We start from the raw sequence: 21,987 nt of genomic DNA on the forward strand, positions 1-21,987 counted from the left end.
GGTTGCTTCCCATCACTGTTTCTATAAAGGCTTTTATTCATCAGTTATTTAAAAGGAAAACTTTCCTCATTCATCAGTGTCATTTCTATACTTCAGTTCCCAGCTCCACCATTCTGTTACAGCCATTATTAGAAAGTCTGAACAATCATATAAATGCTACTATGTCCCGCTATATCCCGTGACTGTAATATTGGTGCCCAGGCTAAGGCAGATGAAGCCTCCTCCAAATCAATCCACAAAGAAAGTGGGCACCACCGTATATCCTCTGCAAGCATAGGCTTTATTACGTGACTAACAGGTGCAAAATTATCATAATTATTGGCTGAAACGCGTCAACATTTTGTGGCTGTTACTGTGCATACTCCCGGAATAAAGCCAAAGCTTGTAGAGGATATACTGTGGTGCAAGCTTTCTTTGTTTATTTTTAGAAAGTCCCCTGGCCAATTTCTGGGTGCAAGACTTATAGCAATGCCATATAATCCAGTGTAGAGAAATGGTCAGCACACAAGAGCCAAAGCCACCAAAGTTTCAGGTACACAAGGTAACCAATATAAGATGTGTCCCTCAAACTTTGGTGGTTTTCTGCGGATGTGCTGCCCATAAGATATATATATATCTGTCACCTAGAAAAGGGGGGGCTATGTGTCCTTCAAAACTTTGGTGATTTGTGACTGGTGTGCTGAACATAAGATACATGTACAGAATACAACCGTCACCTTGTGAAAGGGGCCTGTGTGTCCCCAAAAGGTTCACGTTATAATAACCTGACAAGATGTGGGCTAAAGCCTTAAACAGAACACAGAATGCAATAGACCAGACAAAAGTTCTATACATTCCCAAATCCAGGGGCTTTAAAGGGAAATCTTGCTACTAAAATCAACAAAAGATCTTAAGAACTTGTAGGTGACTGAACCCACCAGGACCAAACTAGAGCTAAAAAAATGCTGCTGTGTGTTTTACCACTTTTTACAGCTAAATTTGGCAATACACATCACATTGGCAGCTGACTCTTACCTTAACTCTTATCTTAACTTGGCTTATTTATTGAAGGCCTCCTTGGACTTGGCAAATTCATTGAAGGTCTCCTTGTATTACTAAGGTCTTACCATGGCAACCTTGAACATGGATGTTCAAACTAAGGTTAGCCAAGCATTCCGGCATGGACAGCACCTTATAATTTATAAAAATAGATACTGGCAGCAGTGGTGCATGCTGGCCCTCGTTAACAAATATATCAGGACGTGGGCGTTTAAGTACATTAATCTGTCATCGTCAGTGAGGGTAAAGGGTCATCATTCACCTTCCTCACTAAAGGCCCTGTGCCTAATCTTCGGCCCGGGAGTTGAGAACAAAGTAGGCCTTTTTCAAATACTTCACTGCTTAGATGGAAGTTTGCGAAGAACTTAATGTCTTTAGCAGCTCTCGCTGAAAGCAGAGTCTAGTTTTTCAGAGCTCTCGGGACTTTGAGTCTGGAGTCTTCTTTTCCGAACATTTTGCCAGAGAAATGCTTTCAGCCCCCATTTTAACTCTGAAATGGCTCTTCGCTGAGCTGTGTGTACATTTGCAAAATCCACATTTCTAAAAAGATTTTATTCAAGTGGACGGTTCAAATAATACAGTCTCTTTTTGTCCAGAATGAAGAAATGTTATGCTTAAAAAAGCTTTTTTATGCAAGGCAAATATATATATTTTTTTACATGGCAAACTACCATAGAACTCGAGGAAAGGGTCCAAAAGCTAGCCTTCAGAATGGTGCTGGAAAATAGATAATCAGTAAATATAGGCAAAAAATATTCACCTTAAGGCTGAACTCCTGTCCAAGGGTGACAACGTTCACTCCTGATACTGTATGTATGGAACAGCAGGGTTGTCACTCTAGGACAGGACTGCAGAACATCTTCCATCTCCTGTTCTATTTAACAAAAGGGTAGATTGTTCTGTAATTCACAAAGAGAACTGGGAACAATGCAAACTTATAATAGTCAGCTGAGACAGAGAACATAATACGTTATCAGCTCACAAGATTTCTGGCGGGATCAACAGGTATTTGCACTTATAGAATAGATATAACAAAATACTGTTCGTGTTATATTTAACGGACCAAAAGAGAGCAAATAAGACAAGTTTATAGTATGGGTGTTAATGCACTTTAAATGTGTTTTGGTAAATGCAAATTACTTTAAATTCAATTTAGATTGATAAGTATTGATAGTCTTACTGATCTCTAATAAAATAAAAAAAGACATAAAGTGGGGGTCCGATTCATACAGGTATTGGAGATGTTTACACTTATCTATTAGAACTATATGAATAAGATGGTAAACTGACAAAAAGACAACTCATTATTGATTCCCAAGGGGGGGGGGAACCAAACGCAAAATGGTTGTTGGCTCTAGAGAGGATGACCCTCAGGTAATAAAGCAGAGCTAAGAGGCGACAGACCATGCACCATGCCTTTGATCAGAAAAACAAATGTATGGAATGGAAGACACGCACAGATAAGACAACAAGAAAACATGTGCGAGTCCTTTGATCTCCAACTTGCCAGGGGAAGGAGAAGGAACATGTTGCCCAGTTCCAGCACATGGCATCAATGAACTCTATGAATGGTTAGCAGCTGGGCAGAAGGGGCAGAATTAGGGCTGGAACTATAATTAAATAAAGGATGAACGGATAGGGCCTAACTTCAAGGTCAACTGATAACAGCCATACAGACACAGTGGCACCATCCAAATATTCCAAGGGGCAGAAGCCACCCCAGCCCACTAAAAAAAGTCAATCTTCTTTTCTAGAGGATGCCTACATTGTCAAAATTTTAGAATGTGGTCTTTAGCAGAAAGAAAGAGAAAATTCAGCAAAATCCAACTGGAAAGCTCATTCAAAGTCTGAAAAGTCACATGGAGACACTTTGACCAGCAATATCTCATTTGTAACATGCCATACTTGTAACCCACTTTTCTTAATTTCTTAGTTAATTTAATTACTTTCCCTCTTCTCATGATTCTTCAATTTGCTGTAGCCTTCGGGCTCTACCTACATTTCCAAATTGTGATGCATTCCATGAATGATCTGCTCAAACAAGGAGCCCCTCTGTGTATAAAACTAAGCCACTGCCAGATTATCTCTAGCTTGACAAAAAAAACACTTTTGTTAAGCTAGTTGGTGTCCACAACGGCATCCATGGGTCAAATTTCAGCCGATTTAGCAGAAATTGGTCGAAATATAAAGCTTATGAAAACCCAGAATTTCATATTTCTAATATTTGCATCTTTCACAAAGTACTTGTATGAAAAAGTATTCTTTTTGTTTTGCACACGGTGGTCAGTTCTCTAGCTGTGCTGGGAACTCAGCCTGCTCTCCTCCAATAATCACACTTCAGTTCAGTGTTCTGTGGTTTTTCCCTCCCCAGCCCTCTGTTCTGCGTATAAGATGCTTAGAGGGTATGTGATCACTTATAAAACAGGGAATAAAAAAAATTATTTATATATTTTTTTTCATATCTATACACACATTGTTTTGCCTTTCATTTCTATTTTAAATGGAATTAGTTGTTTTACAAGGTGAAGGTTAACATTAACTTTAAACAATCTATGGGAACATTAAGAGGAGATTTCTCCTCAATTGTGAGAGCTTCTCTCTGACTTTCTGTTCTGTCTTTGTAAGGGACAGTGAAGGGAAATCTCTCTAATGAGATGCAAACAGCAAAAAAAAACAAGGTTTGAAACAATGGTTTCAACCATTCCCTACTCTATCTAAAACAAAACAATATGGGTGTTTCTCACCAATGCTAGCTCATGGTTGGCCTGCTTTGGCGACACACTATGAGTAAAGCTGGATACACATGGGTCAAAAATCAGACAAAAGCAGTCAGTTTGGTAGGAACCAGCTCACTTTTGGTCCGTGTGTACAGCTGTCTTTTTTACAGAGGTTGGCCTTTACGACTGGCTTCTGTGTAACGGGCATGCTGAAAAACCACATCCGATCAGCGCTGGCAGCCATTGGCTGATCAATGTGTTCTAGCGGTGGGTAAAATCAACCTGAGATTGCTGCACTAACATTGCTGGTGTTAGAACAACAATCTCTCATATATATCTTTTTTTTTCGTTCAGCCTACTGGGTTGAATGGAAAAAAAAACATCTAGTGTGTACCCAGCTTAAAGTGGTTGTAAAAGCAGAAGCTTTTTTTATTAATCTTAATGCATTCTATGCATTAAGATAAAAAACCTTCTGTGTGCAGCAGTCCCTCTCAGCCCTAGTAATACTTACCTGAGCCCCATCTAGATCCAGCGATGTTGCAGGAGTGTCTCGTCTGCCTGGGACTCCCCTTCTTATTTGCTGAGACAGCAGCGCGATGCCGTTGGCTCCCGTTGCTGTCAATCAAACTCAGTTAACCAATCAGGAGAGAGAGCGGACAGCGCCAAATCACAGCACTGGGTGTCTGAATAGACACTGAGCTGTAGCTCGGCTTGCATGCCCCAATAGCAATCTGCTTGCTGTGGGGACACTCAACCAGGAGGGAAGGGCCAGGACCTCCTGCCAGGGACCCGAAAAGAGGAGGATCCGGGCTGCCCTGTGCAAAACCAACTGCACAGAGCAGGCAGTCTGGATCCTCCTCTTTTCGGGTCCCTGGCAGGAGGTCCAGACCCCTCCCTCCTGTTGAGTGCCCCTACAGCAAACAGCTTGCTATCGGGGTACCCAAGCCGAGCTACAGCTCCATGTCTATTTAGACACGCGGAGCTGTGATTCGGCACTGTCCGCTCTCTCTCCTGATTGGTTAACCGAGTTTGATTGACAGTAGTGGGAGCCAATGGTGCCACACTGCTGTCTCAGCTAATAAGAAGGGGAGTCCCAGGCAGACGAGAAAAAATATTAATAATTAAAAAAAACAAGACTTTACAATCACTTTAAGCTCTTGTACACACGGTCGGACATTCCAATGGACAATGTCCAATAGGACCGTGTTGTCGGATAATCCGACAGTGTGTGGGCTCCATCTGACTGTTTCCGTCTGAGTATCCAACGGACCAAGTTTTCCAGCTGGGCTATAAAATTTTCCGACAACATGATCCGATCGGACTCTGTCCGATTGTGTGTAGAGAATTCCGATCGGACAAAGTGCCACGCATGCTCAGATCAAATTCCTAGACCAAAGCTATTGGCTACTAGCCTGAACGTAGTCCCGTCCTAACGAAATAATGTTGTCACGTTACATACGATCGGATTTTCCGACAACTTTGTCCGACTGTGTGTATGCAACACAAGTTTCGGACAAAATTTGACGGATTTTGTTGTCGGAATGTCCGACCGTGTGTACAAGGGCTAAGAGGGACAGAAGGACCGCAAAATAAAACTGCATAACAAGATACTAAAAGATTATATTACCGCATTGCTAAGCGCTTTGGTTGATGTGCCTTCACATATAATCTAAAATCACTGATCGGCCAGCAAAATTTACACAGCAATATCCATTCATTATCTGTCTGTATTCTAGATCAAGTGAAGACAAACTAATAGAACATTTATGATTGAATATTGAGGTTTACATAATTGAGTTAGCCCGGAACACACAACTTAATAGGAAACATGCTTATTTCCTCCCATTCCCTAAGGGAAGTGGTATTTGAGAGTCATTCAAGAAAGGACAGGACAGAGAAGTCATCAGAACATCCAGGCGTATTCATTTAAACCTCTGAGGCCTACTATTTCTTCCACAATGCTTTTGTTACTTACATTTTTATTTTTTTTGTTCTTTTGGAAACTGAACGGCTTTATTTTATTTTTCACCATTTGCAGAAGTGTATTGTTGTTGGTTAGGAGACAGATTCCTCTCCCTGAACTTGTAATTTCAGTTCTTGTATAGTAATTGGCATTCCAAATCTTGTGGTAAGCCACAAAGCCTGTTAAACGCTACTACTGGTTACACGCTACATGCTTTGTTCTCCGAAGTCACTGTGTATTTCATTAGACTGCTTTGTGTGAAAATCAGAGGTTTATTTTTTTTTTACAGAGATGGGAAGGTGGGCAAGAGCTCTCTTACTGTGCCCACACATGATACAATCCCATTGTAAGATCTCCTTTCTTACATACATAGTTACATTGTAGGTGAGGTCGAAAAAAAGACACAAGTCCATAAAGTCCAACCTATAATACACAATTTATAAAGCACCAACATTTTACAATATAAACAAAGGCAATACAGGGGGTCCCCGACTTATGAACCACTCCTACTTACGAACAGGGCACTTCGGGGACCCTCTGCCGTTCTGTGCGGACCATCTGCCAATGCTTTGGAGTGGGGGGCGGCGCAGATTTGCTGCTGCCCCAAAGCACACCCCCCATGTTGAGGGCATGTGGTCTGGTATGGGGGGGCAGGCTCGCTTGTCCCCCTCCCTTTCCTGAACTGCTGGGCTGCATGCTCAGATAAGGGTCTGGTATTGATTTTGGGGAGGGGGCCCCACATCATTTTTTTGGTTCCCCTTAAAATTCATACCAGAACAAAGGGTCTGGTAAGGTCTTGAGGAGGAAACCCACACCAGTTTTTTTTTTTTTTCATTTAGTCAAGGGTTTCCCTTCAAAATCCTTAGTGTACAAGCAGCGCCGCCAGCTGGATCATCATCTGACTTCTATTGAAATCAATGGGCTCTCATAGGGAACCACTGATTTTGAATAGTGCGGCTAAACGTGCATTAACGCCAATGCTAAAAGCTACTAAAAGCACGTTTTTACAGCTGCTTTTTCCTGATGTTTGTAGTGGCTTTACAGCTTGCTTTTCTAATGCCCTGTGTGCATGAGGCCTAAAAATGAAAGTGTTACTAAACCCACAACAGTAAAATCAATGTGCACATGCATTAAAGCATGCTTATTATACTCACTGTGGCACCTAAGGCATTACTCCTCTGCGTTGTGTAAACAGTGATCCTGTCTTGTCTTACTCTCCCCTTCTTCCACTGTCCCCGATCTATCTGCTGATAGAACAGAGCCTTAGAGGCAAACTGTACGTGCTCAGTTTGATGTGTATTGCTAGAGAGTTTTTTTTTTCTTGTAAGGGTGCATGTGATCAGCACAGGGCCAACCAGCACTGTCCAGACAGAGGGCCAGGGGTCCTGCAGCCTCATGAGAAAATCAAGGCAGAATGAAATCTCCTCCTACAAGCTTTAACCAGAAACTGATAGAAGTTACAAGACTGCTCTAAGGCCCTTTTCACACTGCTGCGATTTTGTGGCGGTGACGATTTTGCCACGATTTCAGGGAATGCCTGTGTAAACTTGAGGTCTATGGACCTCAACTCCCATCAAAGTCAGACCAAAGTAGTACAGGGAGAACTCTGAAGTCAGTGGGACTTGCACATTTATGACTGGATTTAACGGAAATACAGACATGGATAGCGGGCCAAGTCAGGACAAGTAAGGTTTTTATTTGAAACACATCTTTTTTATACATTCCGCAACAAAAATTAAAAATAAAATCGTCAGTGCAGAACCAGTTTAACATCATGTACACCGGAAACGAAAATCATTTTGTACAGACTTTATGATTAAAATGTAGTCAAATAGGGAAAAATAGAAAAGTGTGTTGTCAATTAAAAAAAAATATATAAAATATATATATAAAAAATATACATAAAAATATATAATATATTATATAAAATATATATAAAAAATATACATAAAAATATATTATATAAAATATATATATAAAAAAAAATATATATATATATATATATATATATATATATATATATATATATATATATATATATATATATATATATATATATCTCAGACTGAAAAATATGCAATTGTGGCTTAAAATAACTGCTCCTGGTCTCTGCAATAAACTCTATTCCCCATAATAATAGTAATATTTTATTAGGACACTGGGAAGCAGTACAAGGCGAAACTTCAAATTTTATGGTAAAATACTCATTTCCAAACTACCGAAAGGTATGTAAGGATTAGTGAGATTAGGTGAGCGCAAGCAATACCCTTCTATAGAAGTCCTCTTTTCTCTTGTCAGTGGATGTTTGGAACAACTGACTGCGGTGTCCATAGCACCCAGATGGTGCATGTTCTGGACATTAAAGACAACACACGCGGTTCCTAATTCAGACACGGAAAAATAAGTGTTTTAATACACGTATGCAACGGTTCTTCTAGGTTTGTGTTCAGTTTTTACTCTTTCGCCTGTCTAGAAATCAGAACCAACTCAATTGCAGCAAACCATCACAAATCTGCCTTGAGTGCTACCAAAGAAAACAACATTGTGGAGACTTCAGTCTGACAGACGGCTTCACACAGACACTTTCCACGTGTTTGTGGCTGCCATCAATGCTCCCTTAAGGGTAGTAAAAAAAAAAAAGAAAAGAAAAAAAGGCGAATGTTGCCTTTCAAAATCCTTAGTATTTCATATATAACAAAGTCGAACATTGAAAGAAAATAAAAATATCCTCTAAAGAGAACAATGCCAGCCACATGTCACCATCTGATTAAACAAGACTCCTAAGCCCTTGTACACACGGTCGGACATTCTGACGGAAAATGTCCAATCGGACCGTGTTGTCGGATAATCCGACCGTGTGTGGGCTTCATCAGATTTTTTCCGTCAGAATATCTGACCAACAAAATTTGAGAGCTGGATATAAAATTTTCCGACAACATGATCCGATCGTTTGTAGAGAATTCCGATCGGACAAAGTGCCACGCATGCTCAGATCGAATTCCTAGACCAAAGCTATTGGCTACTAGCCTGAACGTAGTCCCGTCATAACTAAAAAAACGTCATCACGTTCCGACAACTTTGTCCGACCGTGTGTATGCAACACCAGTTTCGGACAAAATCTGTCGGAAAAAATCTGACGGATTTTGTATTGCGGAATGTCCGACCGTGTGTACAAGGGCTTACAGTGAAAGAAAAGTCTAACTATGTCTATTCTTAAAAAAGCCCCCTTCATCTTCCACCTATACTACCTAACTAATATAAAAAAAGATCTGCATACTTATCAATTTTTAATCCACTTCAGTTCAGTCACATGATCCACAGCTCGCGCTTCCCTGCATTGGTGAGCGGCTGCTGCAGGGGAGAGGAGGGAGCACTGACAAGGGCTGGGCTATTGGAGCCTATGGGTGATGCCACGGCACCTGGAATTCAGAGCCCTTGTTGAGCACTCCTTTACACAAAGCTGCTGCATCATGTGACTGGACTGGAGCCGACTGAAAATACATAATTATGCAGATCATATTGTTGCTCTTAAAATATGGATCTAAACGCTTAAAGCGGGGTTCCACCCAAAAGAGGAACTTCTGCTCATTGTACTCCTCCCCCCCTCCAGTGGCACATTTGGCACCTTTCAAGGGGAAGTAGTATAGGATACCTGTCTTTCACAGGTATCCTGTTCCCACTTCTGGGAGCCTATCAAAACTGACCATACTAAGCAGAGGAGCGCACTGTGGGCAGTTCTCTAGCTGTGTCTGTTTTCCCCCAATGGCCAGACTTGTCCTGACCCATCCCCCTGCACAGCCTTTCACTGGGAAGCTCAGTGTACTGCTGCTTCTCCTCCCCCAGATCTTACGCAGCTGAGAACAGAGGGAATGTGATCATTTAAAAGGGTATTTATAATGTTTTTTTTATATTTATTCACAAATATTGTGCCTTTGGTTTCAATCTTAAACTGAAATATATATACCAAAATTCTTTCAATGGTATATTTAAAGTGGATCTTCACCCATAAACGGAACATGCCTCCTGCCCACTCCCCCTCTGCTCCGCTACCTGTACAGCAGCTTTTTTTTGTTGATGTCCTTTATTTTAGAAAAAGGGTTTGGTCCCACCTCCAATACACATCATTCGCCAAGGCGACAAGGTGACATGTACAGTGCCCGCTGTGCCTCCTGGGATATGTATGTCACACATCCCAGATGGCCTGTTTTATTCACAGGGTGGGGGGGGCGGGCCCAATGGCGTGTCATCGGGAGGCGTCCCTACTGAACCCTGAAGAGCTGGTGAGCCGTGGCAGGGCATGAGAAGGACCTGAGCGGGACAATGCTGGATCCACCAGATGGGTGAGTATCTGAAATGTTCATATTTCACCTCCTGGTTAAACAGGGGTTATATAAAAAAAATAAAAAGAGGTGGTTGGGTGGAGATCCACTTTAACAGACTCAACAAGAGCAAATAAGAGAAGTTCATAGTTACGGTTTACATGCAAGTTAAAGAATGTTGATGATCTTCTGGAACTTGAGAAGTACAATACTCACAACTGATGACAACATACACTGAAAGATGCGGTCAGTCATCAATGCTAGGATTCAAAGTGGATCCAAATCTGTTACAGTATTTGGCCCATAGTACCAGTCCAATATACAACCACCTGTAATAACAGTCCTGCATCTAGGACAGGACAAATTTAGCAGCTAACAATCTGTTTAACCTGCAGATCTACCGGAGATCTTACATTTGCCAGCAGTGTGTATGCAGCGGATACAGCCCGGTATCAATTAGAGCGGTGGTTGTTTAACATCAGCTTAAACCCTCACTAATGAAATCAGATGGTTTGACCCCTCGCATCCTCCCGGACTTCAAAAGCCAGGACAGAACATTGAGGAGCTTACCCGTCCCATCCAGCGTAGATCAATCGCTGGAATCAGACACACTGCCTGAACACATTACTAGAGCACAAGACTTTGGCATGAAGGCTTCACTTCAAATAAAAGCTGTCAATGCAAAAGAAGGTTCACCACTGCATATGTTGGACACACGCAGAGAAATAACAGGTCCGGCCCAGTTGTCGCTGCTCAGAGGGACATAGTGGGAGATGTAATGGATGATCTGTAAGAAGCTGTTAAGCGTCAAAACATTAAGTCTTCTGATAATGGAGTTTTAAAGACCGATCATCTGGAATCTCCAAAGGACAAGGGATATTTCAGTTACAAGTGAAGGCTGTACCTGACTCCTGGAGGATTTCTACTTCTTTGGAATTCTCCATAATATAAAAAAAATTCAAAAATCGAACATCTACCCCCTGATATTGGCCATTACAAGTCTACAAAGGTGCAAGAAACCATTATTTAGCAACTTTTTCAACCTTCTAACCACATAATAACCCTTGAAATTATTTTGACGTTTCAGGGAACCCCTGCTAAAACAAATTCATTAGGGGTCAGTGGGCAATATTTCACCATTTGTGGTCAGTGAGAAGAAAATCATTGGTGGTCAGAATGCCACCCTTACATAGCTAAAAAGACATTTGTGTCATGTTGCTGGCTCAGGCATTTGGCATTCACCGTGTAACTATGTAGGCATCAGAAGAAGAAAGGTCAATCAGTCACAGCTCAAGGAACCCCTGGCAATACTAGGTTTTCATGCATCCCAGGTTGAGAATGGCTGCCTTAATATCTATCAAAAAATGACATTAGTTTTGGGTAGAATGACTGTTATGGAACTAGTGGGATCTTCTACTGGAATTCCTTCAAAAAACATTTTTTTTGCTGTCTTTGTTGGGGAATTGAACCCTCACTTCTTGTCCTCACGACAGATGTCTCCAAAAAAAGAAAGTGAAGGAAAATCTCCAAATGGTGACACCAATCCTGGTGACAAGTGCCAAATGGTGGGAATTTCTCCAAATTTGGGGATACATCTTCCAACAGACACATGGATGGCAGTACCAACCATTGCCAACTTAAGATATGAGGACTTCTACTGGGAGCTTCCTCTTCCTCTTTCCCCTTTACCTTCCCTCTACTTTGTTCCCTCTTCCCTGCCTTTTCCCCTTTACCTCTACCGATATGTCTTTTTGATAATGACTTTGTTACAATGTTGATACTTTGTATTTTTTTTTTTCTGAAAACAACAATAAAAATATATTCAACCTTAAAATAAGATATGAATTTAAAATATATGTTTTTTCATTTCTTTTTAATAATGTAGGGAAATGTTAGAACCCCTGGCAGGATATTATTACTGTTTGTGTCTAACCCTCTCTATTTGTCCTGATCACCACTGCCACCAATAGAAAATGATAGTAATAATTGTCTAGGAGGGGATTCCCTCTGACTTCCCGTTGTGCTTCTAAAACAGTAAGTGAAGTAAAATCCCCCTCAGCCAACAAAATGATTCTCAACAGGTTTTATTCATTTCGTAAGTCTAAACTAAAGAGAAAATTCTACTTTTCCGCTGCAATTTGCTTAGGTGGGCGTTGATGGCTGATGACACAGGCCTGACAAAGGCTTACTCTGGTCAAATTATCTCCTGACATTTATATGTACAAAACACAATACACAGTCTATCCAGCAGAGGTATCGGGACTCAACATCTGAAAGCATTCTGAGGGAAATCATTTTTCAGCACTACAAGGGGTCGTTTCTGATAGTGATGAGCTATTAACAATGTGCTAGATTCTATTTTCATTTAAAGGACATGGTACTTAACTATGCTGGTACACGTGTGGCACATCAGATCCTATGGTTTGTTAAACGAACTCCAGATGTTTTTTTTAGGTTAGGTGTTAGGTTTTGTTAGAGCCCCTCATGGAGATGTTTACCATCACTTCCTGTTATAGCAGGAAGTAAGGGAAAATCTCCCCAGTATTGACAGAAGTTCTAACCCTTTATCCTGCTCTATCCAAGGAAAGATACATACACTTTTGCTAGATTTTCACTGACACCAATTGTGACGCCATTCAGATATCCATTATCAGGGATATAAAACACAGTAATTCAAGACTCCTGCTGAGTTAATCCCTTGATAATGCCTTTTCCCACAAAATATACAGTATATCAGAAATTCTATGAATCAGCTCTCTGGGCATCAGGTCTGATACACTTTGCAGCTTTATTCCATAGAATTTTATTGTCAGCTTTTATGAGGTAGGTTGCCGGGTCTGTCCTCAATCTTCCCAAGTGCTCAGGCTTATGTCGCGTACACATGATCGTACTTTCCGGCAGACTTGGTCCAGCGGACCGGAATCCGTGGGACAATTTGGTCGTGTGTGGGCTCCAGCAGACTTTTTTTTTTCGAAAAGTCCGACAGACCTAGAAATAAAACATGTTTCAAATCTACCCGACGGACTCAAGTCCGACGGACTAAAAATCTGGAAAACTGCTCGTCTGTGTGCTAGTCCGACGGACCAAATACGACGCAAGGGCAGCTATTGGCTACTGGCTATTGAACTTCCTTGTTTAGTCCCGTTTATGTCATCACGTTGAAAACAAAACAAACTTTCGAACGGACTTAGTCCGGTTGTGTGTGGCCAAGTCTGTTTCATTCAGAAAGTCAGTCGGACCTCCGCCGAAAGTCCGTCGGGAAGACAGTCGGACCTAGTCCGTCAAAGTCCGGTCATGTGTACGCAGCATTAGGACTAGCATGCAGAATGTGATAACACATGTGTATAGCCAATTTTTACAAACATACTAGGGCCAATTTAGAAAGGAGCCAATTAACCAACCAGCACGCCCCTTTGGAATGAGAAAGAAAAGCAGAGTGCCTGGGAAACACCCATGTAAACACAGAGAGAACATTCAAACTCCATGCACGCAGAGTCCTGGCCTAGATTTCAACCAGGGACCCTAGTACCGTAAGACGGAAGTGCTAACCACTAAACCACTGAGCTGCCCCTTCCCCACTTACATTTACAATTTTATCTTTTACTAGTTTAAACCATGCACTGCAGATAGTGTCCCTCAATGCCCAAGCTAAGGAAGCAACCATCTGTATAATGTGGATACTGTTGGCTTCCTAGGATACTTGTGTCTATCATAATACTTAAATTGCCTAATCACTAGCACTACCGGAAGTCTGCTCAGATAGGAACATAGAATACAAATTATCGTAAACCAGTCAAAGTCCCACCCCTTTTAAGGTAAACAAATTAGACCAGTTAGGAGAAGTATGGTCTTCTATCTGCAGCAGCAAAAAAACTCATATATTCCAATGCACTCACCTATAACAATGAGGGTGTAATTCACATTGACGCTTCCAAACCCATTGGTGGCCTTACAGATGTAGCTTCCAGCATCCTCCCTTTCAACATCCTTAATCTTCAGCCCTTGCCCGTAAGTCCTAAACCTTGTCCATCCACTATGGATTGAACGTCCATCTTTTATCCACATTGTAAGAGGCGGGGGGTCACCCTCTACCGGGCAGAGAAGCTTTATAGTCCTTCCCAATCTTACAGTTTGCCGGTGAATTACTCTTTCTGAAATGCGTGGAGGACCTACAAAAAATTAACAAGACATTCATGTAGATACCAGAATCACAATGTCAATGAATTATTATACTTTGAATATATGATTGATATATACTGTACATGCCACATTTAAACTGGGCCTTTTAGCAACCATACAAGTCTTCATGAATACATTTCTAAAATGTCACAATATACAGCAATAGTATCACTTTTTAAAAATGCCCGCGTTCCCACGCGTTGCATGTAAGGCAGCCTATTCATTTCAATGGGCTGCCCCATGTGTGAAAACGTTTCACAGAAACCCCTGACCTTTTTGCGAAATCACGCTGCAACCATTTTTGGTTTTGGTGCAAATGATCACGTTCACGTCAGCATGTGCATGGGGCTGTCTTAAAGAATTCATGGCACTGCTGCACGTCTGCTAAAGGGCAGCATGTTTCTCTGCGTGTTGGGTGCGTGATGTCGGCCCTGATACATACCTAGAGCATTTGAACAACATTAGTGCAAGATCTTGCCAACTTCTGTCAGCAAGATCCTGGGTGTTATGCTGTGAAGTCAAGTACACTGATCTGAATAGGCCCAAAAAAAAGGGTCAGTCAATTAAAAATTGATATTTGAGGTTTAGGTAGATGTTTGAGAGTTTTCTCACTTAGCGGTTTCTTATATTTCATACCAACTTCGGAAGAATGCTACATCCGAATTCGCAACTCGAAAAAATTAAGTGGGTGAAAGACAACTGGAGTACCCCTAAAAAAAAAAAACAAGGTCGCTTTTGAAGGCTAGTAGGCCATACTACTCTTTGCTTTGTGTTTTGTCAAGGTTTTATATATTTTAGTGCCAAAATTTTAGATATTCGTCAGCGCTGAGCCAACAAACTGCATGAACATGAATTCGGACACTTCATGTGGTTTTCATAGTGCGATGCGCCTACGCTGCACTTTGTGGAAATGTGATACACTTTTTTTAAGCACGTTTGCTGAATCGCTGCCCTTTGGCTGCCTACTGTCTTTGACACGTCGGACCCACTGGCAACGGTCCCCAACCAAAATTACAGATGGGCACTTAATAAAAAAAATGGACAGAACCAGTTTACGAACATCAATTCCTAGGCGGCTTACTTCAATTATAGTATTAAAGACTCACTGCATTGCCAATCACTGTCAATCAAACTCACAATGTGGGTGACTATACGAAAAAAAATTAAGAAGATAAAATTGAATGACAATATTGCTTGCCGTAGCAATATTTGTGTTAATTTCCTTGTATGGGAAAGAAAATTAAATCCAGCACAGGCTAGGCTATGAATAGTAGAACTATTTCAGTTATCAAATGTATATGAAGATTTCTGTTCTGGAAGTCCAACATACAGTATATTTGCTTATATATTCAAAAGGTACTCATAAAAAAAAAATGGGCAAGCCTCAACTAGTTGTAAATGGTAAACATGGCAAACTAAGATATGTTTTCAAGAATTCCCCCAACTTGTGTAGATTGATCTCAGTGGAGGAACCAGTCATTTGTGATGTATTCTTATTCATTTTATTATAGATATGGCCAACAATTTACATAGAACCTTAGATCCTGCAACTCAATCCCTGCTCTCAAAGGAGCTTGCAATCTAAAACCGGCTAAAGATGGATCACATCTTGGCCAGTTCAGCAGGGACCAGCCCATATTAGATTCCTCCAGGGCTTTTTTTTCTCAGAAATAGGTCCAGGAAATATTCCCTTCTAAGTCACCCTTCATCTCTGTGCCCTACCCACCTTTGAGCACCGTCCCTTGATTTCACCCCCTACCCACCTCTCTATACTGCCCCATTTAGAAAATAAGGAACCAAGTATCATTTTGTGCTACTAAGTAATTTGTATGAAATTTGATAGACCCAACCCTAGCAACCATAGCCACCAGCAGTGATCATTGGGGTTTATTTACTAAAACTGGAGCATGCAAAATCTGGTACAGCTCTGCATAGAAACCAATCAGACCCCAGGTTTTGTTGCCAAAGCTTAATTGAACAAGTTGAAGTTAGAAGCTGATTGGCTACCATGCACAGCTACACCAGATATTGCACGCTCCAGATTTAGTAAATCAACCACATTGTGTTCCACCAGCAAGGAAGGCTCCCCACCGGCAGGACACAATAGCACTATGGGGGGAATTCTCCCGCTGTGTTGATAGGGGAATTGAGCAACTTTCTTTCCTTCCACCAGTGGTGGAAGGAAAGAAAATTGCATAATCTATGGGCTGCTTAAAGCTGGCTATGCAAACTTCCTGAGGAACTGACAGAAATTCAATCAGTGGGTGGCCCTAATTCATTCAACAAAGAGGTGAGTGTTCAATCAAGGAGTCTGCTGGAAGATTGTGGGACAAATAGCAACTGCATGCAATCAAATATAGCTGGTGTATGGGTATTTTGACAGCCGGTGGGATCAACTGTCCAAATACAATAGCTGCAGTGGGAGATTAATTTAGTTGCTGTATATCGTGGATGGAGAAACCAGTTATTTTTTTGTTTAGCCTGCAGGTTGAATGAAAAACGATTGGCGTGTGGCCAGTTTATGGTCCTAATCTCATACAAAAAAATATACACTATATTACCAAAAGTATTGGGGTGCCTGCTTTTACACGCACATAAACGTTAATGGCATTCCAGTATTAGTCATAAGCCACAAATGTATCATCCAACCGCCATCCTCTGTGGCACTACTGGAGCACCACTGAAAATCAACCCCATAAGCAAAAGCTAATCCATAGTTAAACAATCACAACTTGCCACAATTGCAATATACAAGAAATAAAACCAAATTACACCATCAAACAGGAAGCACAGGACAGAATTATATAAGTAAAGACAACCAACCACAGAACAAAAATATTTCTTACACTAATGTTACTAAGGAGATAAACAGATTAATAGATACTCAGTCCAGGTTATCGTTAAGTCAACATAATTACCCTCGGAAACTTGTCTTTTAATGCAGCGGCTTATCACTGTATATATTTAATACATCAGCTGCTTAACTGCAACTAAAACTCCTTCACGTAAAGATAGCGGCTCATATCCTGCGGCTCTGGTATGTTCAGCGACAAGCTGGCACATACACATGCTTGTAACAGACTCTCGGATGACCGGATTGGAAATAAGCAGGCTTCATGGCACAAGGAATTATTGCTGTGATCATTATAGTCCAATACATTTTAAAACCAGAGTGATGCAATAAATATCTTTGCAAATAGGACCCACGATCTATATATGACTCCAATAAAGAGGGACATATTCATTAAGCCACAAACAATTGATTTGTTTCACGGCTGGGCATTTATTGGAAAATGCACTAGATTGAAACCAATGCAATTATTAGAGCCTGCGTTTCTCAAGTGTTGACACACATTTGTGACACTTTTAGCGAGCACATGTCAAGCTTTCTTGACGTCTGTCAGCAACCAGCTATGTTAACAATTCCTCCAGAAAATCAACATTGGATACTTCTTTAATGCTTTCCAAATGTTGTAAATGTGCCTGGGAAGTCTTTCTATGGACTCCTATTCCAAAAGTCAGGAAGTGTCCATAAGCTTCAACACCTGCCTAATGTTGTTTGAAAAATGCTCGTCACCAACGCAAATGTGTACGAACATATGCTTGCACTTTCACGATTAAACAAGGCATTTAGTAAGCATTTTTTTTTTAATCTTTATTTATACAAAAGGATGTACAAACAAATAGAAAAGCAGAGTATGCCATCAAATGAACAGAATAGAAAACTAATGGGTGAGCAAACATCTATTAAGCATTTTTAATTTCTCCCAAAGTAGCCTTTCTGAACTTTTTTACATGCAGGAGTCCTTAAAATAACTTTGGGTCTTAGGGAACCCCTGACAATAATTAGAGCTACTCCAGAGTTTGCTAGGGGTTCTTTGAGCAATTTCTGCCTCTCAAATAAGGGGGTAATTCATCCCAATGACCACAATTGTAAGAAGCAATCTGCCCACTGACCATCACATGCGCGAGTGTGACGTCATCGCGGCTCCGGCCAATCATAACGCTGGAGCCGTGAACCCTGAAGTAACTCCAGAAAAGATGTCGGCCATGGAAGCGGAGTACAGGTGGCACTGCAGGGCATAGTTCTAAGGTAAGTATTTCATAATGAGCAAGTATGCAATACATACTAGCTCATTATGCCTTTGTCTTGCAGGGTTTTTGGGGGAAGGGGGGGGATTTTTTTTTTTCTGAGGTTTACAACCTCTTTAAAAAGGCTGCTCTAGAGAAACTCAGGTTGAGAAAGGCTACTCTGGAGGAACCCATGTGGAGAAAGGCTACTCTGGAGGAACCCATGTGGAGAAAGGCTACTCTGGAGGAACCCATGTGGAGAAAGGCTACTCTGGAGGAACCCATGTGGAGAAAGGCTACTCTGGAGGAACCCATGTGGAGAAAGGCTACTCTGGAGGAACCCATGTGGAGAAAGGCTACTCTGGAGGAACCCATGTGGAGAAAGGCTACTCTGGAGGAACCCATGTTGAGAAAGGCTACTCTGGAGGAACCCATGTGGAGAACGGTTGCTCTTGAGGAACCCATGTGGAGAAGGGGTACTCTGGACGAATCCAGGTTGAGAAAGGCTGCTCTGGAGGAACCCATGTGGAGAAAGGATACTCTGGAGGAACCCAGGTTAAGAATGGCTGCTCCGGAGGAACCCATGTGGAGAAAGGCTACTCTCAAAGTAGCTGCTATTATCACTTGCATGAAAGGATCCTTACAAAGCGCCTTTACTGGCCAGCATTATCTGCACATTAGGTTGACCAAATTTCTTTATTTGTACTGTTCTTTTACTGTATTTATTTACAGTAAAAGAACAAAAAAGACATCCAATGCGTTTTAGACTGTCAAACCCAAGTGATGAGGCCCAACGGATGACCCTTTTTCCAATGTTTTATTGTCAGATCTTCTCAAAAACACACCTGAACTTTCTGTTCTATGATGGGAAATGCAGATCTCAGTAGCTTTGGCTGTATTTATATTACCACCAATGTGCCCAAGTGGTGAATTATCAATTTTCATTAATGCTTCTCAACTGCTTCCTATGGTGCACTTCATACGGATTTCTCATCACTGCACACATTCATTATTTGATGCCTTTTGAATGAGGATGAGGAACGATTTCCAAACACTCATTTGCCTACTCTTGCTTTCATCACAGGCACCCGACACAGAAAATAATCATTATTTATTTTAATTCATATATTCCATAGCATTCATTGCTACCAGTGGAATATGTTCATATTTTAGTTTCAGCCAGTCATGGAATGTTGTGTTTATGTAAAAATTCCAACATGACTACCAGTAAAATATGAGCATTTCTTACCGCTATCTGTTCAGCTTATTCCAGTACATCATGAAAAAGTATGATAGCCTGATCTCTGCTGTACAGAATTAAATGAATTCACAAAAGGGTCTAGTTTGGCCCTTTTCGTCCTTAAATGGAAGCTATGTTGCATTTTCTGTGTGTATACACATTGGAGTGATTTACTAAAGGAAAATAGACTTTGCAAGTACCGTTTCTCCAGGGCTTAGTAAATGAGGGGCAGCTCTGCTGACTTACATCATTCAATCATGTGCAAGCACAAATGCTGTTTTTTTGTTTATTTTCCTTGCATTTGATTGGGTATTTTTTTGCAAAGTGATGTTTCATCTCATTTACTAAGCTCTGGAGCAACTTCACTTGCAAAGTGCACAGTCTATTTGCCTTTAGTAAATCCACCCAACTTTTTTTAAACCATAATGGTTACCCATAAGCCACCCTTGTGATGCACTGCATCCCAAAAACAGCTAAAAATGCATTAGGCAGCCAATTTCAATAATTTTGAAATTTGCTCTAACACAAAGCGGGTCAACATGCAATGTAACACGTTGCAAAACTGCTAACCCATTCCAGAGCCGGCCATAGATGGTTCAAATCTTGGCTGGTTCAGAATGTACCGGCAGAGATTCGAATCATGTACGGGCAGGCTGATTGTACCCAAGTTGATCGAGCAATCAACTTGGGCATAACCAGCCTGGCAGATTTTTCATGCAATTATTGCCAGCAGCTATAGCCGCTAGCAATAATCACTGTGTGGGCTTACCGCTTCTGCCGGGAGAAAACAATAGTTCAGCAGGAGGGATTCTCAGTGTTGATGGGGGAACGGAGCAATTTTCTTTATTTTCTTTCCTGCAACCCGTAGTTACAGGAAAGATAATCACACCATCTATGGCCGGCTTTTCCTTTGAAACTACACTCCAAGCACACAGTTAAAGTGTATATAAACTCAATGAACCTCTCTTTTTTTTTTTGCTTCCTTTTGGTCAGTTAAATATGGCATTGAAAACTGTAATGCCGCGTACACACGATCGGAGTTTTGGTCCGCAAAAGACTGATGAGAGTTTTTCCTTGGAAAATGCGACCGTGCGTATGCTACATCAGTCTTTTGCTAGCGGAATTCCAGCCAGCAAACGATTGAGAGCATGCTCTCAATTTTTCAGTGGGGAAAAGTTCCTATCTGAAAATGCGATCGTCTGTGGAAATTCTGATGTGCAAAATTCCTACGCATGCTCGTATACAATTCGATGCATGCTCGGAAGCATTGAACATCATTTTCTCGGCTCGTCGTAGTGTTGTACGTCGCCGCGTTCTTGACAGTCGTAATTTCAGCAAACTTTTGTGTGACCGTGCGTATGCAAGGCAAACTTGAGCGGAATCCCGTCGGAAAAGCTGCCATATCTGTTTCCGACGAAAAATCTGATTGTGTGTACGCCGCATTAGTTATATTTGTTTGATATGTGAAAAGAATATCCATGGATCCTGTCAGAAATGTTTTGCTGATAACTTCCTGTGCTGCACTCATATCAATTACAATGTTCCCAGCTATCTCTATGGACTGCAAAACACCTCCACTCTATCATTATTATACAGGATTTATATAGCGCCAACAGTGTATGCAGCGCTTTACAACTTGAGGGTAGACAATACAAATACAATATACTTTAATACAATAGGAATCAGAAGGCCCTGCTACTTAGAGCTTACAATCTAATCTATGTTATGAAGATTGGGGAAAGGAGGTTCTGTAGTCCTGTCCTAGGGCGACAACCCTAGATGTAGTATAGTCAGTGAGCGTTGTCATCTTAACATAGACAGTGTTTTACTAGCAAGACAACCAGGTAAAAATACAAATCTGGAAGAAGAAAATTAATACAGCCACCACATCTTGCCAAGTTTCAATATATTATTATTTTATTTATTTATTACGGCTACTTATATAGCGTTGTCAATTTATACAGCACTTTACATATATATATAGTATAGATTCACATCAGTTCCTGCCCTCAAGGAGCTTACAATCTAGGGTCCCTAACTCACATTCATGCACATACTAGGGCCAATTTAGACAGGAGCCAAATAACTTACCAGCATGTCTTTGGAGTGTTGGGGGAAACCCAGAGCACCCAGAGGAACCCCATGCGGGCACAGGGAGAACATGCAACTCCATGCATATACATTGTGTTTTTGTTCTTGGGTTTAAATATGCATTCAGTTATTCAATATGTAGTTAACTGTTTCTGGTTATTAAAGGAGAAGTACAGCCAAAGCTCGTTTGGCTGTACTTCTCCTGTGGATCACAGATGTGCAGCTCATTCTACACACCTGTGACCTGTTTTCAACAGACAGTGGGCTGAAGCCAGCTGTTGGCTGACGTCACAGAGCCGGTCCAGGCTCAGGCAAGACTGCAACAATGAAATCTGGATCCGCCGAAATGCCTGGACCGGCACCCGGCTC

The 21,987-nt window shown here is 41.2% G+C and overlaps 1 protein-coding gene across 4 annotated transcripts in view; it reads right to left on the bottom strand.

Annotated features, from left to right (window-relative positions):
- FGFRL1 (fibroblast growth factor receptor like 1) overlaps positions 1-21,987 on the bottom strand; it is a 255,180-nt gene that overhangs the window by 81,452 nt on the left and 151,741 nt on the right. For 3 of the 4 annotated variants that reach the window (XM_077477954.1, XM_077477953.1, XM_077477955.1), the window contains exon 3: positions 13,934-14,206. The exons of the other annotated variant lie outside the window; for it this stretch is intronic. In XM_077477954.1, coding sequence (XP_077334080.1) covers positions 13,934-14,206 — 273 coding nt within the window. The remainder of the gene's footprint in view (positions 1-13,933; positions 14,207-21,987) is intronic. 4 annotated transcript variants of the gene reach the window in all.

Source organism: Lithobates pipiens, unplaced genomic scaffold (genome assembly GCF_037356315.1).
Source record: "Lithobates pipiens isolate NorthernLeopardFrog02 unplaced genomic scaffold, aLitPip1_a1.2 Scaffold_13, whole genome shotgun sequence".
NCBI lineage: Eukaryota > Metazoa > Chordata > Amphibia > Anura > Ranidae > Lithobates > Lithobates pipiens.